The sequence below is a fragment of the Leishmania braziliensis genome, chromosome 8 (genome assembly GCF_000002845.2).
Source record: "Leishmania braziliensis MHOM/BR/75/M2904 complete genome, chromosome 8".
Classification (NCBI taxonomy): Eukaryota; Euglenozoa; class Kinetoplastea; order Trypanosomatida; family Trypanosomatidae; genus Leishmania; species Leishmania braziliensis.
Window position 1 is genome coordinate 221,244 of NC_009300.2, and position 13,083 is coordinate 234,326.

The 13,083-nt window shown below is 57.6% G+C and overlaps 4 protein-coding genes across 4 annotated transcripts; all 4 read left to right on the plus strand.

The window, feature by feature from the left end:
- Positions 1-526: 526 nt before the first annotated feature.
- Positions 527-1,561, plus strand: LBRM_08_0600 (translation initiation factor-like protein; the record flags this gene model as incomplete). Its single annotated transcript, XM_001562069.1, has 1 exon — positions 527-1,561. One exon carries the CDS (start codon positions 527-529, stop codon positions 1,559-1,561), a length of 1,035 nt encoding a protein of 344 aa, XP_001562119.1.
- Positions 1,562-3,419: 1,858 nt separating this feature from the next.
- Positions 3,420-4,250, plus strand: LBRM_08_0610 (conserved hypothetical protein; the record flags this gene model as incomplete). Its single annotated transcript, XM_001562070.1, has 1 exon — positions 3,420-4,250. One exon carries the CDS (start codon positions 3,420-3,422, stop codon positions 4,248-4,250), a length of 831 nt encoding a protein of 276 aa, XP_001562120.1.
- A 1,584-nt stretch (positions 4,251-5,834) lies between these two features.
- LBRM_08_0620 (conserved hypothetical protein) lies at positions 5,835-6,488 on the plus strand (the record flags this gene model as incomplete). The annotated part of the gene is made up of 1 exon (XM_001562071.2): positions 5,835-6,488. One exon carries the CDS (start codon positions 5,835-5,837, stop codon positions 6,486-6,488), a length of 654 nt encoding a protein of 217 aa, XP_001562121.2.
- Positions 6,489-9,124: 2,636 nt separating this feature from the next.
- On the plus strand, positions 9,125-9,793 carry LBRM_08_0630 (hypothetical protein, unknown function; the record flags this gene model as incomplete). Its single annotated transcript, XM_001562072.1, has 1 exon — positions 9,125-9,793. The coding sequence occupies one exon, from the start codon at positions 9,125-9,127 to the stop codon at positions 9,791-9,793; it is 669 nt and encodes a 222-aa protein (XP_001562122.1).
- Between the last annotated feature and the right edge of the window lie 3,290 nt (positions 9,794-13,083).

Below are 13,083 nucleotides of genomic sequence, written 5' to 3' on the forward strand. Positions count from 1 at the left end.
TACATTTTACAATCATGCTATCTTTTCTTATGAATAAAGAGTCGGTTTTTTTTTTTTTCCCCGCATCTCAGTTTTTTTTTTTTTGTCCTCTTTTTGTTTTTTCCTCTCCCTTTCCTCTTGTTTCATTTTTTTCCCCAATTCAGAAAATCTGTTCTAATGCTTCATCTTTTTTTACATTTTTCTTTTTTTCTTTCCTTAATTCCCTTTTTTCCCATTTTACTCTTTTATACCTTCTTTTTTTTAAATTTTCTATCTTATGATATTTCATTTTTTTTCCTTTTCGTTCTTTATTTTTCTTACACCCTCCCCCTTTCCCTATTATAATTCTATATATTCTTTCTTCTCCTTTTTTTCTTTTTTCTTCCTTTCCATATAGCTTTTTTTATTTTTATTTTTTCCATTTCTCCTCTCCTTTTTTTCTCTCTTTACTCCCTTCCCCTGTCCCATTTTGCCACAACACCCCCCCTGTCCTTCCGCTCCTAAAAAAAGGCGCCCATTTTGCGAGCAAACACAAAAGGGGGGAACAATGCAGCGTGAGACCGGCCGCCAGCGTCGTCGAAACGTCGACAGCGGCGAGAGCAGCAGCGAAGATGAGCAGCAGACGACGACCACGACGGTGCAAGATACCGTGGAGATGGCGCCGCCAGTTCGCGTGCGCGCTAAGGCACCTGCCGCGGCTGCGGTGAGCGCGCCGTGCATGAGGCTGCACACCGACCCCACTGCGCCACAGGTGACGGCACCGGCCCCCGTCTTGCCGGAGGCGGCGAACTCGGAGGGTGGCTCGGACGAGGATGCCCTCTCCCCGGTCGTGGCTCAGTCAAACGAGCTTGCCGAGGAAATGGAGGCGATCAACTACGACACGCTCACCTACGCTGCGCTGCTTGAGATCATGAAGCGCGCGAGCCGCCCGGCCATTGAGGAGATAATGGCGCAGAGGGAACAGCAGGTGGAATCAACAATGCAGCAGCAGCAGAACCAGCGTGTGGAGCGCTTCCTTGACGTTGCGGCGGCCAGCTCGGCTATTGCGGCGACGGATGTGAACGGCAGTAGCGCCGAGGATGAGGCGGCGGAGGGCTACCGCTACAACGCCATGCTGACGCGCCTGTTCGAGGCGCTGAACCGAAACAACGAGGGCAGCGCCATGACGGAGCGCAACCAACTGCCGGTGCCCATCCTGGAGCGCATGGGTAAAAAGAAGACGGTGATCGCCAACTTCGGCCGCATCTGCGATGCCTTTCATCGACCTATGGAGGACGTGAAGGACTTCATCGAGAAGGAGCTCTCCATCCGCGGCAACCTCGATAGCAACAACGCCCTCATCCTCAAGTTTGAGATACGTAAGCAGACAGACTTTGATCGCGTACTCATCAAGTACCTCGATGAGTACGTCAAGTGTAATTCGTGCCACCGTATTGATACGACGCTCACTAAGGATGGCCGTCGCCTGGAGCTACGCTGTAATGTCTGCACAGCAACGCGCACGGTGACGGCTGCTGGTACAGCCACGTTCAGTGCGCAAATCGAAAAGCGCTCGCGCCAACGCGCCGCCATGATTCTGTGAGTTGTAATCCTATTTTTGGAGAGAAAGAAGAAGCCGGAGGAGAGAGAGAGAGAGACGGACGGACGCGTGGAGTCACGACCCAAAGCAGCTCGCATCTCCCTTTATTTCTCTCACGCCGGCGCAGGCGTGCGCCACCACCTGCGTTCGCGGCATCCGTTACTTGCGCGCTGCATATTGGGGTGGTGGGTGGTGCCGGGGCGACGAACTTCAAAGGGAAAAAAGAGAGGGAGGGATGTTTCGACCGCCGTCGTCTTTGTTGTTGAAGTGGGGGGAGGGGAGTTGACACACGACGCACTCGCATTGGGGTGAGGCCCCCGCCCCTTCTGCTCCGCCTCCGCCTTTCCGAGTAGCCTCCATGATACGTAGTGTCCTCTGCCTATGAAGAGGGAATGTGTGCCTGCGCGTGCGTGTGTGTGGGTGTGTGCGTGTCGGTGTGAGTGAGCGCGTGAGGAGGAGGAGGGTCTCTTTCTTTACTCTTCTGTTTGCCGTTAGTTTTTCTCACAGGCAGTGCCTCCCACACACGCACACCCTTCGCTGTTGCCTGTGTTCATATGCACGTTTTGCTCACAATGTTGTGTTTCTACGCTCTCCTTGGCGCTGGTGTGATAGTGATGCGCTCACAGCATACACGCCAAGCTGAGCAGCAGCAGCAGCAGCAGCAGCAGCACGCCGGCGAAGCAGTCGCACACACACGCACAAGCGAGAGATGGCAAAGAAAGCCATGCGCGCAGCACGGTGATGCTTGCGTGAGCAACTGCGGTGGTGGTACGGGGCGCAGCGGGAGCAAAACGAGCACGCAAAACCAACAAGGATTGACATAATGGCGAAAACGAGACAAAAAATGGGAGAAAAAGAAAATGCACTGCGGGGGTCGTCCTAATAAATGGCGGCACAGCTGAAAGAGGCTAAAAGGGAGGCGTGGGGGAGGGGGAGGAGGAGGGCGCGTGTGTACGTGCGCGTGCCGTTGTCGGTGAACACGGAATCAGCAACTCTTGTGGTGTTTTTTATATCTCGGTTTTTTTTCGTTGGGGGGAGGGGGGGGGCTCAAAGTCTTTCCCCCCCTCTCCCTCTCCCTCTCCCTCCCCTCCCGCCCCCTTCGTTACTCGCCGTAGTAGTGTTTTCCTCACGCAACGGCAATGACAGCAACATAAGGAGCATCACGGGCGATTGGGGCGGTGCATGGGGTGTGCGCGGCACGCCTTCTTGTGTGCTTGTGTTAAGCCCGTACCTAAGATGAGAAACAGCAAAACACCACCTACAGAGAGGCAGAGGAAAGCAAAGTGACGATGCTGGATCGCCGAGGGCTGGTCTGCTGCGCACCCGCGCTGTGGGGCGCATCTGTGCAGACCCACGCACGGCGTGCTCGCCTCCTTTCCCTTGCTCGAGAGCGACGCACAGGCGAAAAAGCACGCCACCGTGTTTCCGCCTCTCTCTCTCCCCCTCTGATGAGCTCTTGGCGGACGCGTGCCGTTGTACGTGCTGGAGAGGTGGGTAGTAAGGGGGGTGGGGGGGTGGAGGGGCTGGCAGAGCACAAAGTCGCCGCTCTGGGTGCCACACAGGGCCGCCACCGCCTAGGACCCCCTCACGCACACGCACCGTCTCTCACTCACACACACTCTCGCCCTCCTCGCTTCTCGGGGGCACCCTCTTTCACTTCGCAATCCTGCACGTTTGTGCAAACCTCAACCTTCTCTACCCACTCACCCACCCCCCGCTCTCACCACCACACACACGGCTGTAAGCACATGCACGCAAGCCTGCACGGGTTCAGAGCGTACCAAGCTGTGCTCTCTTCTCCGTCCCGCTGGCTACTTGGTATCTCTTCTTCTTGGCTCCTTCACCCCTTTTTCTCTCCACGATGCTCCGCAAGTCGGCTGCGCGGTGGGTATGGCTCGGCGGCTCAGGCTCCTCGCCGGCGCTCGGGCTCGACCTCCGCTCTCCAGCCGGGCAGTTCGTCAACGTCATCCCAGAGGGCACGCAACCGCGGCGCACGGCAGGCCATTTCCACGCCACGCCGCAGGCGAACAGCCTCGCCGCGACTCACTACGCGCACGCCCCAGAGCTGCGGCACATGGCCGATGGGGCTGCCATGTCGCTGAGCGGCCAGCGCATGCCTGTGTTGAAGCCGACACTCTCCAAGTGGTCTCGAAAGCTCCGTTCCGACATCTACGATGAACTACTGAAGCTGCCGCTGCGCTACGCGCTGCATGACTTCCGTACGCTGCAAGCACACATTCACGCCGTGCCGGGCATCGCCACGAGTGCGAACGGCAGTGCTGCTGCCGGAGAGCGACTGCCGCCTGGAGTGTACCACGCCTCGAGCAGCCTCTTCGCCAAGTCGACGGATGCTCCGACGTACTACGCGGTGGCAGGCCGCGACTCGGCAGTCGGCTACGCACCACCGCTGGGCCCCGCCGACCCCGTTGACGTCATTCCCTTCTTTGTTCACCGCACCAGCAACGGCCACCTCCCCGGCAAGGTCTACTCCATGAACGCCAAGACGCTCATGCCGGCTTTTTACATGCGAATCCTGAACGTTGAAGGTGACATATTCCGCTTTGAGGAGGAGCTGATGAAGATCTTTCCGACCAAGAAGATCTTCGTACGCAGCCACTCCGTGTACGTCTATAACGTGAACCTGGACGGACGCGCTGTCCTACATCACTGGCTGCTGGGGCTGGGGTTTTAAGTGAGCAAAGCGAAAGTGGTGCGGCCCACGCATGGCTGAGAGGGGCATGTCTCTGTGTGGAGGGTGGGGGGTGCGGATCAGGGTGGAGGAGGAAGATGGATGCATTTTCATCAGGCATCTGCGCTACCCCTCTCCACCCTTCTTATTTCCTTCACTGGGGGTACATTCGTAAAGCACACAGGCATGTGCCAGGGTACTGCACACGTGGTCGCATCACTATGACTACATATCAGCGCAACCTCTGCCGCCGAGTCTTTGAAGTGTGTATGTCTGGGTCTCAGTACTATCGGCTAGGGCTCCTTCCATGAATCGCCGGCCACCATCACGTGGGGGAACTGCGCGGGGAGATGAGTGTATCGGTGGGGGAGAAGGTCATATGTGGTGGGTACAGTGCGCGGGCAATGAATCACAGGCACAAAATCGTGAGGCATCTGACAGCGGGTGGGGTGTAGGGTGAAGGAGGGAGTGCTAAGCAGTTGTCCCACGACGATGATGAACTGCATCATCCTTACTCCACCCCCAGCCGACTCCCCCCCCCCTCCCTTCTTGGCACCTTCTGCCCATATTCTACGCCTTGCCTATGGCCTGTCCACCCCTAAGGTACCGCTACACTAGCATGAGTCTGCATGCTTCTCTCGTGCTCTTTCCTCACTCGCCTTCCCCCCCCCCACCCACCCACCCCACCTCTTCTTCGCTCAGTCGCTCTTCTCTATTTATCTTGAGCCTTAGACATAGCCGCCGCTGTCGTCATCACCAACATATCATCTCTGCCCCTTCCCCTTCCGCACACCCTCTGGCTCTCTGTCGCATAAACTACGCGCAGGAGGCGGTCTGTGCGTCGGCTTGACTCTCCACATTAGGAACAAGGCGAAGGGAAAGAAAAGGGAATCCGAACAAAAACCCCCAATCGTGCCCGGGGCGCCTTCCCGCCTGCCTGCGTGTGCGTATCCGTTGGATTGGCGGTGTTAGGCAAAATCGAGTGTTTGCTGAAGCCCATTCGCCTTCTCTTGCGTCTGTGTTGTCAGAAGTGCGCAGCAGAACTCCTCAGGCCATTGTTGTCTTCGTATTGGACTCTCATCTCATTCTCGCCCTCTCCCACTTTCTCTCGTGCTCGTGCCCGATCTCACCGCACACGCTTCTCTGCCCCTTGCTGGGTTCCTCCCCCCTCCCCTTTGCTCCGGCATCTCTGCTTGAGCGTGCGTCTGTGTGCTGGGCCCTCTCTCCCTCTTTTCTCGCTGCACACCCTTTGCCCATCACGACCCCCTCCGCCACCATCATCGCCATCATTGCTGGCGGCGCCATCTTGCGCGCTGTTTCTCTCCACGACTGACAAGCGGCACTGTCTTTGTCTTTTTTTCGGTTTTGAGGAGTCGCCAACCCGCACTCGCCCACGCGCGCACGTGAAAATTCCCCTGTAGCGCTTTGTCTCTGCCCTTACACCACGATCAACTCACTTCTGGCGTGTGTGTGTGTGCGCGCCTCTTTGGCCCACTCCGCTGCTCGCCTTGAACTTGGCCGGCCTCATCTGTGTTGATTGTCTGTCTTCGCAGCACCCCTCCCCCACGCCTCCTCGACCGCGGCCTCATGGCATTTGCCGCCTCTGCCTGTACGCGCGCGCCATCGCGTAGCAGGACCGCCTTTACACGGCTCTGCTTGACTGCTCTGTGGTGCGTGCTGTGCATGGGAATGCGAAGAGAGACGATGGCCGTTGCACAGGGCTCGGCCTCCGCCGAGACCGGCACCTGCAGTTATACCATCTGGACAACCACGCCACCACCGCTGGAGAGCGCACCTGTAGTCTACCCACCCGGCGCCTTGGCGTACCAGCCGCAGAACCACACGATCCCATCAGAGAGCTTCTTCAGGTCCTACTGGTACGTTGCAATTACTCTCATCTTGTGTGTCGTGTGTGGCTTCTACATCTTACTGGCGGCGTTGATCATCTACCACTTCAGCTTCTACGCGCAGCAACAGGCGCAGAAGGTGGTGATGATGGCATACCAGACGGAAGGCTACTTCCACCTCGACGGCAAGGAAATCCATGGTGGGCGGACGCAGACGAGGGTGCGTGCTGGGGCGCGCACGCCAAGCTCATGCAGTAGCTCGCTTAGCCGTCGGCCATCCGACTCGTACGACCATGGCAACTCACCACACGATGACCGCTACGGTAGCGTGAGCCCGTCGTCCTCGTTCGAGGCGGACGACACTGTCATTCAGATGAACCCTCTGCAACGCTAAGAGCAGCAGCAGCGAGCAAAACGGCGAAAGCGGGGGGGAATGAGAAGCAAGTCGGGTGTGCAGGTGTGTGTGTGTGTGTACGAGCTCGTCGTGGCGTACTAGTTGGGGAGGCGTGCGTGTGGTGGGGGGAAGGAGGTGTGAGGCGAACGCGAGACTCCCTCTTGCAAGCTGTTGGCGGAAGATGAGGGGTAGGTGAGCCGTGCGTGGGCACCTCCATTGGAGTGCTTGCGTGCATGTATAGGCAGGTGTGTCGTGCCAGCCCGTTGGTGCTGCGCTTCCGCTCAGCCTTCTCTCTTCTCGCGCCTCCGTCCCCCCCCCCGCCTCCTCCTCCTCCTCCTCCTCCTCCTTCGTCTCTCTTGCTCTTGTTGGTTTGCGCCATGCTCGCCGCACGTCACCGCCCCAAGTCACCACCCCTGCGTTGGTGCGCACCGGCTGGTGCTTCGTTGGGTCCTCATATATGTGCGGGTTTTGACGCACGCCTGTATGGGCTCGTTCTTGTCTGTTTGATTCTCCCCTCTCCTCTCCTCTCCTCCCTTCCCCTCTCTTCTCACGTGTCGGTGGGTGGGTGAGTGGGTGTATTTCTGTTGGCCTTCTCCCCCTTCATTGCTGGCCTCGTCTTCTCTCGATGTAGCCTTGCCCATCTCTTCTTAACCGCTGGTGTGTATAGTAACGTTCCTGTGCTTACTTCTCTCCCCCTCCCTCCCTCCCACTCCACCGTCGCCCTCCTTCACGCTCGCTTTTGCCGCCTTCTCCCCCTCGTTTGGATCGCGGGGCTTTGATTTTTTTTTTTGGTGCCCCTCCCCCCCTCTCCCCCTCTCCCAGTCGGTGGGATCGTTTGATTTATTTATTTTTGGGGGGAGGGAGGGAGGGGGCTCGTTAGTTTCACAATTGTTTGGAATTCTTCGCTGCCGCCATCCACGCGCGCGCGCATGTGCGGGGCGTGGATGGCGGCAGTAGGCTTGCGCGTGGCAAGGGGGCGACGTGTGTACATGACGGCCCCCTCCTTTGTGGTTTGTGGCGGTGCCGTTGGCACTGTTGCGCCGCTCTCTCTCTCTCTCTTCACTTTTTGTTGTTATTTTCAGTTTTGCTGTTGTTTCCCTGGCTCCTCTCGTAATAGACGCGTTGCACCTTCCCCCCTCCCCCTCCCCCTCAACAGTGGGCGGGTGAGCGTTGTGGGACGGTGCTGATCCCTCATTAGTGGGGCATCGCCGCGTCCTTCTTCCCACCTCATTTAAATGACTCTTGACGATTGGCCTGCACGTGCGTGCGTCACGGGGCACAAAACAGAAGATGGTGGGCCCACCGTGCCGTACTACTTCACACCTGCGTGTGTGTGTGTGTGTGTGTGTGGGCTGTTGGCGCGTGTACGTTGACATGAATGCGCCAACTCATAATGCAACGAGCACCAGCAGCGGTAGCCGAATGCCAGCGCCAAAACATACGAAGAGAAGGAAACGATTAGGTGGCAATGAGGAAGTGCGCTTGGAGGGGTGGGGTGGCATCTCAGTGAAAAGAAGAAATACGCAGAGAAAAGAATGCGTCACCCACGCACGAGCACCTCTGTTTGTGTGGGGGGGTGAGTGTGTACGTTCATTGAAAGAGTGAAGATGGGGGAGGGTGTGCAGTTCTCCCAGGCGTACACTCACACACGCACATGGGCGTGCACGCTCTTCTACTCTGTATGGCCTACCGCCCCTCCAATCCACCGCTTCACGCCCAGAGTAGATTGATGGCTTCCACGCCATGACCAGTAAATAAGCGCTGTCCTCCTCTCCCTCCCTACTTCCTCTGCAATCTGATCTCGTTCTCACTTCACCCCACTCTCCCCCTCCCACGCGGTACAACTAGAAATACATACACACTACTGACACAGCAACAGCTCCACCACCACCACCACCCCTCCCTCCTGAAGTGACGTGTGTTGATTTGTTGTTGTTTTCTGTGAGGGAGCTCGTCTTGGCTGCATTTCACTCTTCGACTTCACTCCCTCGCTCTCGCTCTCTTGTCGTACATTTTCCCCCTTTTCCTCCTTTGGCTTCCCCTTCTCCCACCACCTACTGGAGCATCTGCATGTATACAGCGCTTTTTCTTTCTCTCTCTCTGCTTTCTCGTCGAATCACATCTTCTGTCCGTGCCCGTGCGCTTGGCTCCCTCCCCTCCTGCTGCTGTTGTTGTTGCCGCTTCCCGCCTCTGACTGTCGTCACAGACGTTATGTTTTGTATGTTTTTTTTCCCCCTGTTGTCTCCCCTCTCTTCTTCTCCTGTTGTTTTTTTTTTCTCGTTTTGGGGGTTGGGTGTGAAGGCGGCTGCGTGTGCGCTCTCTCGCTCGTCTGCACCACTTCAGTCGCCGCCGGCGTTGTCGCGCGCGCGAACTCACGCAGTGGTTTGCTCATTCTGTTTCTCTCCCGTCTCATTCTTCAGCTCGCTTCTCCTCCTCCTCCTCCTCCTCCGCCCTTTCGGCGTTCTCTCTCGCTTCCCACTTCGTTGCTCAATAGAGAGAACGAGCGAGGGCGATATACGCGGCACGGAGCATCACCACCACCACCACCACCACCACCCCCAACACACCCATCTCACACGACTCTGCGATTGCGGCAGGCCTATACGGCGCCCATTGGCCAACTGCCCTCACGGCCCATGATGTCGTTCCCACTGTACCACCCAAAGATGAGCTCAGCGACTAAGCCGACCCTTCGTTCTAAGCTTGCGCTGTGGTGCGCACTGTGCTGGCGGGTGTCAAGCGCCGCTCGCGCAGCTGTGCCCCGCTCCTTCACCCTCTCCCTCTCTAGCTCTGCACACGCAGAGGTATGGATGGCGGCCTCGGTGCCGACGAGTGGCCCGGACGTTGAATTTCCGCCGAACAGCGTCGTATATGAGCGTGAAAAGTATAGTCTTCCGCCAAAGTCGTTCTTCAGCAGGAACTGGTACGTTGGCATCCTCATCATTGTGCTGGTGGTGCTCGCCGCTTACATTCTACTGGCGGTGTGGGTTTGCTACCGCCTGGAGTACGCGGAGCAGCGAAAGGCGAAGAAGGTGGTGGAGCAGGCATACGCGACGAACGGCTTCTTCGACCTCGACCGCTACATCGGCCGCGGTGCGACGGGCATTCCGGCGGAACAGTGTCACCGCAGCAGCAATAGCTCCGGGACGGCACTGCGCAGTACTCAGCTTTCGAGGTTGCTCGATGAACAGGAAGAGACCTATGACTCGTACAGCAGCAGCGACAGCTCGCCTTGGTCGGAAAGCGACGAAGATGCTGTGGTTCACGTGAACCCGCTTCAGCCCCAGGCAGAAGTACTGAGGTAACCCGCCAATTGACAAGCCATAAACAGACGCGAAGGTAAGAGAGAGGGAGGGAGGGAGGGAGGGAGGGAGGGAGAGAGACACACACAAGGAGCAGGTTTGGGGAAGAGGACGGGGGAATCAACGGGGGAAGAGGAGGCTTCGGTCGCCCGTCCTTGTCCTGAATTATGCGGTGTGTAGGACACAACAATGGTGGACATGGCACGAAGGGAGTACAACACTTTGAAAACGAGAATACACAGACGTGGACAGTGGGCTACCTGATGCTGTAGTGCTTGGCACACCATCATGTGTCCTCTTCCCCTTTCACTCACCTACTCGAGAACTCACCGCCTCCCTCTCTCCCGTCTGCCTGCCTCGCTCTCGCTCTCGCTCTCTTTCCATTATCTCGTTTTTCCCTACTCTTCTCCTTCTGGGTTGGCTGCCTTACGTGCCCTCCTGTGGAGGCGCGTTTTTTTTTTTCAGTTTCTTCTCCAGCGAATGGGCGGGTGTACCCCCTCCGCCCCCTCCCCCTCCTCCTCCTCCCCCCTCCTCCTCGTCATCCTTCCCTGCGCACACACGTGTAGGGGGGGGTGCATGTGTACATTTTATGCCCTCGTTAGTCCTTGTTTTGAGGTCGGTTCAGTTTTCTGTTTTTCTTTTCTTTTTTTTTTTTTTTGGAAAGGGGGTGGTTTGTGTGTGGAGGGGGAGAGAGGGGGTAATCGAGCATGCGCGCATGAGAAGCGAATAGCCTCGTCGTGGTTGCTCTTGTCAGTCGTTTGCTCTCCTCGCTCAGGTGATCTCTCCGTGGCAGCGGGGCTTCTTTCTCCCCCCCCCCCTCATCCCCCCTTTGTTTTGCTATGGTTCCCCGTCTGTCACTCTCGCTGTCTCTCTCTCTCTTGACGGGAAGAGCGAGCGAGCGAGCGTGAAGCTGGTGACGGGTGTCTGCGTGGATGTGCACAGCAACCGGTTTGACCCTCTCTCTCTCTCTTGGTTTTTCTCCCCTTTCGCTTGCGGCTCCGGAGTTCGGACTTGTCGGTGTAAGAGAACCGCCTCACACGGCGAACGAACGAGCTCAGTGTTTCAGCCAACTCCTCCGACCACCACTATCGCCCCGTTATTTTTTTCATCTCGCCTCCCTGTCGATCTAACTGTCGTCTTCATGTCAGCATCTTCTCTCAAGTGTTTCTATTCTTCTCTCGTTCCTCGTGCGACGCGATGCAGAGAGGCGCCAAATACCTACACACACACACACACACAGTTGCTCTCACGCACGCGTAATACTGTGAGGGTATGGGAGGGGGGGTACGTCATTATGTGATATTGGATTCTTTTTTTTTTTTTGCTTTACCAGAAGTGCAGTGTGTGGGTGTGGGTGTGGGTGTGGGGATGTGCTTAGCGATGCGTGTGCTCCGTGTAACGGCTGAGTCCTTCTCCCCATCTGCAGGGCCCTCTCCCATTACCGCATCTCAGCCCCTTACCTTCGTACGTCTTCGCCATTAATGTTGTCACCCTTGGCGTTTCTCTCCGCCACTAAGGGTTACTCTCTCAGTGTGGGCCTGCAAGTTGCCGCCTTCTCTGGTTTGCTTTTCGTCCGTATGTTGTCGGCACTCATGGCCGGGCGGAGACCTCAGCGCGTGGTATCCCCAGGGTCCTGCACCCGCCTCCCCACTTGGTGTGGGGAAGTGGAGCAGCCCCCCACCCCCCCTCTGTCGCCGCTACATGCCGAACCACTCGTGGCGATCGCAGGGCCACGTACCTACGGCGCAGGGGGAGGCCACAGCGCTGCTGAGCGCGCGCACTGCTGTAACACGCGCGTCTGCGGCTGTTGGGCACCACGCGCTGGGGCCTGCGACGGGCCGGGGTGGTGTGGCGTAAAGCTGATGCTCTGTGGCTGAGCGGACACCTGGAAGGGCACAGACACACACACACACACACACACACATGTGCATATATGTACACTCCCATTTATATCTTTTGGTTTCGCCGTCATGGATGTGTTTTTCCCAACCGCTGGGCCAGGGGGGTGTTGTTACCCCATTTAAGGCTGGGCCAGGAGAGCCGGAATAGGTGGAGGGTGAAAGTGGCTTCTCCCATATCTCGTAAGTCGCTCAGCGCGAAGCAGGGGAATAACCTCTATGGTGCATAAATTCTTCTTCAGGAACGCAATGGAAAAGGCCTCGCGTGCGCAGCTGCCGGCCTCTCTTTTTACCTGCGCTACTTTCTGCTTCCCGGAACAGAGGCTGCCGAAGACTTGTCCAGCTTGGTGGCTGCGCATCTCATCGCACCGCATGCGTGCAAGATGTGGTGTAGAACCGTCAACCCATCGTCCCTCTCTCTCACACACGCCTCCCCCCGCTTTTCCATCCGCGCCTCTTCTCGGAGGCTTTTGGGGCACAACTTCGTTTGGGTGGCGGGTAATTTCTGCAAGCGAACGGCATTCCCCCCCCCGCATTACAGTGTGGAGCAGCTAAGCAGGTGCTCTTACGCGGACAGACTCAGCACTGCCCACAAAGACTCAAGAGATTAAGGCAAAGAGAGCGTAACGGGCCACTGCATCCCCAATCTCCTCTTTCAAACTCCCTCACCCCAGGCGTGCTCGCATACGCCAGCCACGCACAACGGTGCACACACGCGCTGCTGAAATAGAGGGCATCAGCAATGTGTGGGGGTCACCTTTTTTTTTCGCCGCTCTTTGCCTCTGCAGGAGTGCAGATGTGTCTATGTATCGCTCTCTCTCTCTAGCGTTATATCGCATCCTTGCACCTTCTCTCTCTCTCTCTCCTTGCTGCCCACCCACCCAACCCACCTCGTCCCTTAGGTGCGTACATAAAGAGTGCGAATCAGAGAAAGAGCCGTGCATTGTGCTCCTCCCTCCCTCTGCGAACACGAGATGGTAGAGTCGCGTTATGTGAGCAAGGCAGCCCACGCTCGCCTTGAAGGGATCAGTGGGCAACAGCACACGCGGGCGCCAACCGTGACGCCCCCCTCGTCGCTCACCGCATCCCTTGCGACCCTCTCCTCTGTCATCGTGGCATCCCTCTACGTCTCGGGACTCGCCGTGCTGCTGCTCGCTGTGGTGCACCGCCGATGTGCAGTTCGACGCGCTCGTCTGCAGCGGACGACGTCTCCCTCTCCCACGAACCTCCCCACGGCCGAGAGCCGCAGAGCCGCATCTGCTATAACGGGCATGAAGAGGGAGGCGTCGTCAACGCCGGCGCTGCAGGTCTCGAAAACCACGCCTACAATCCATCCGAGAAGCCTGCAGGCAAGTGGCCTGAAGTCCCCGTGCCTCACGAAACTGTAGAGCCCCT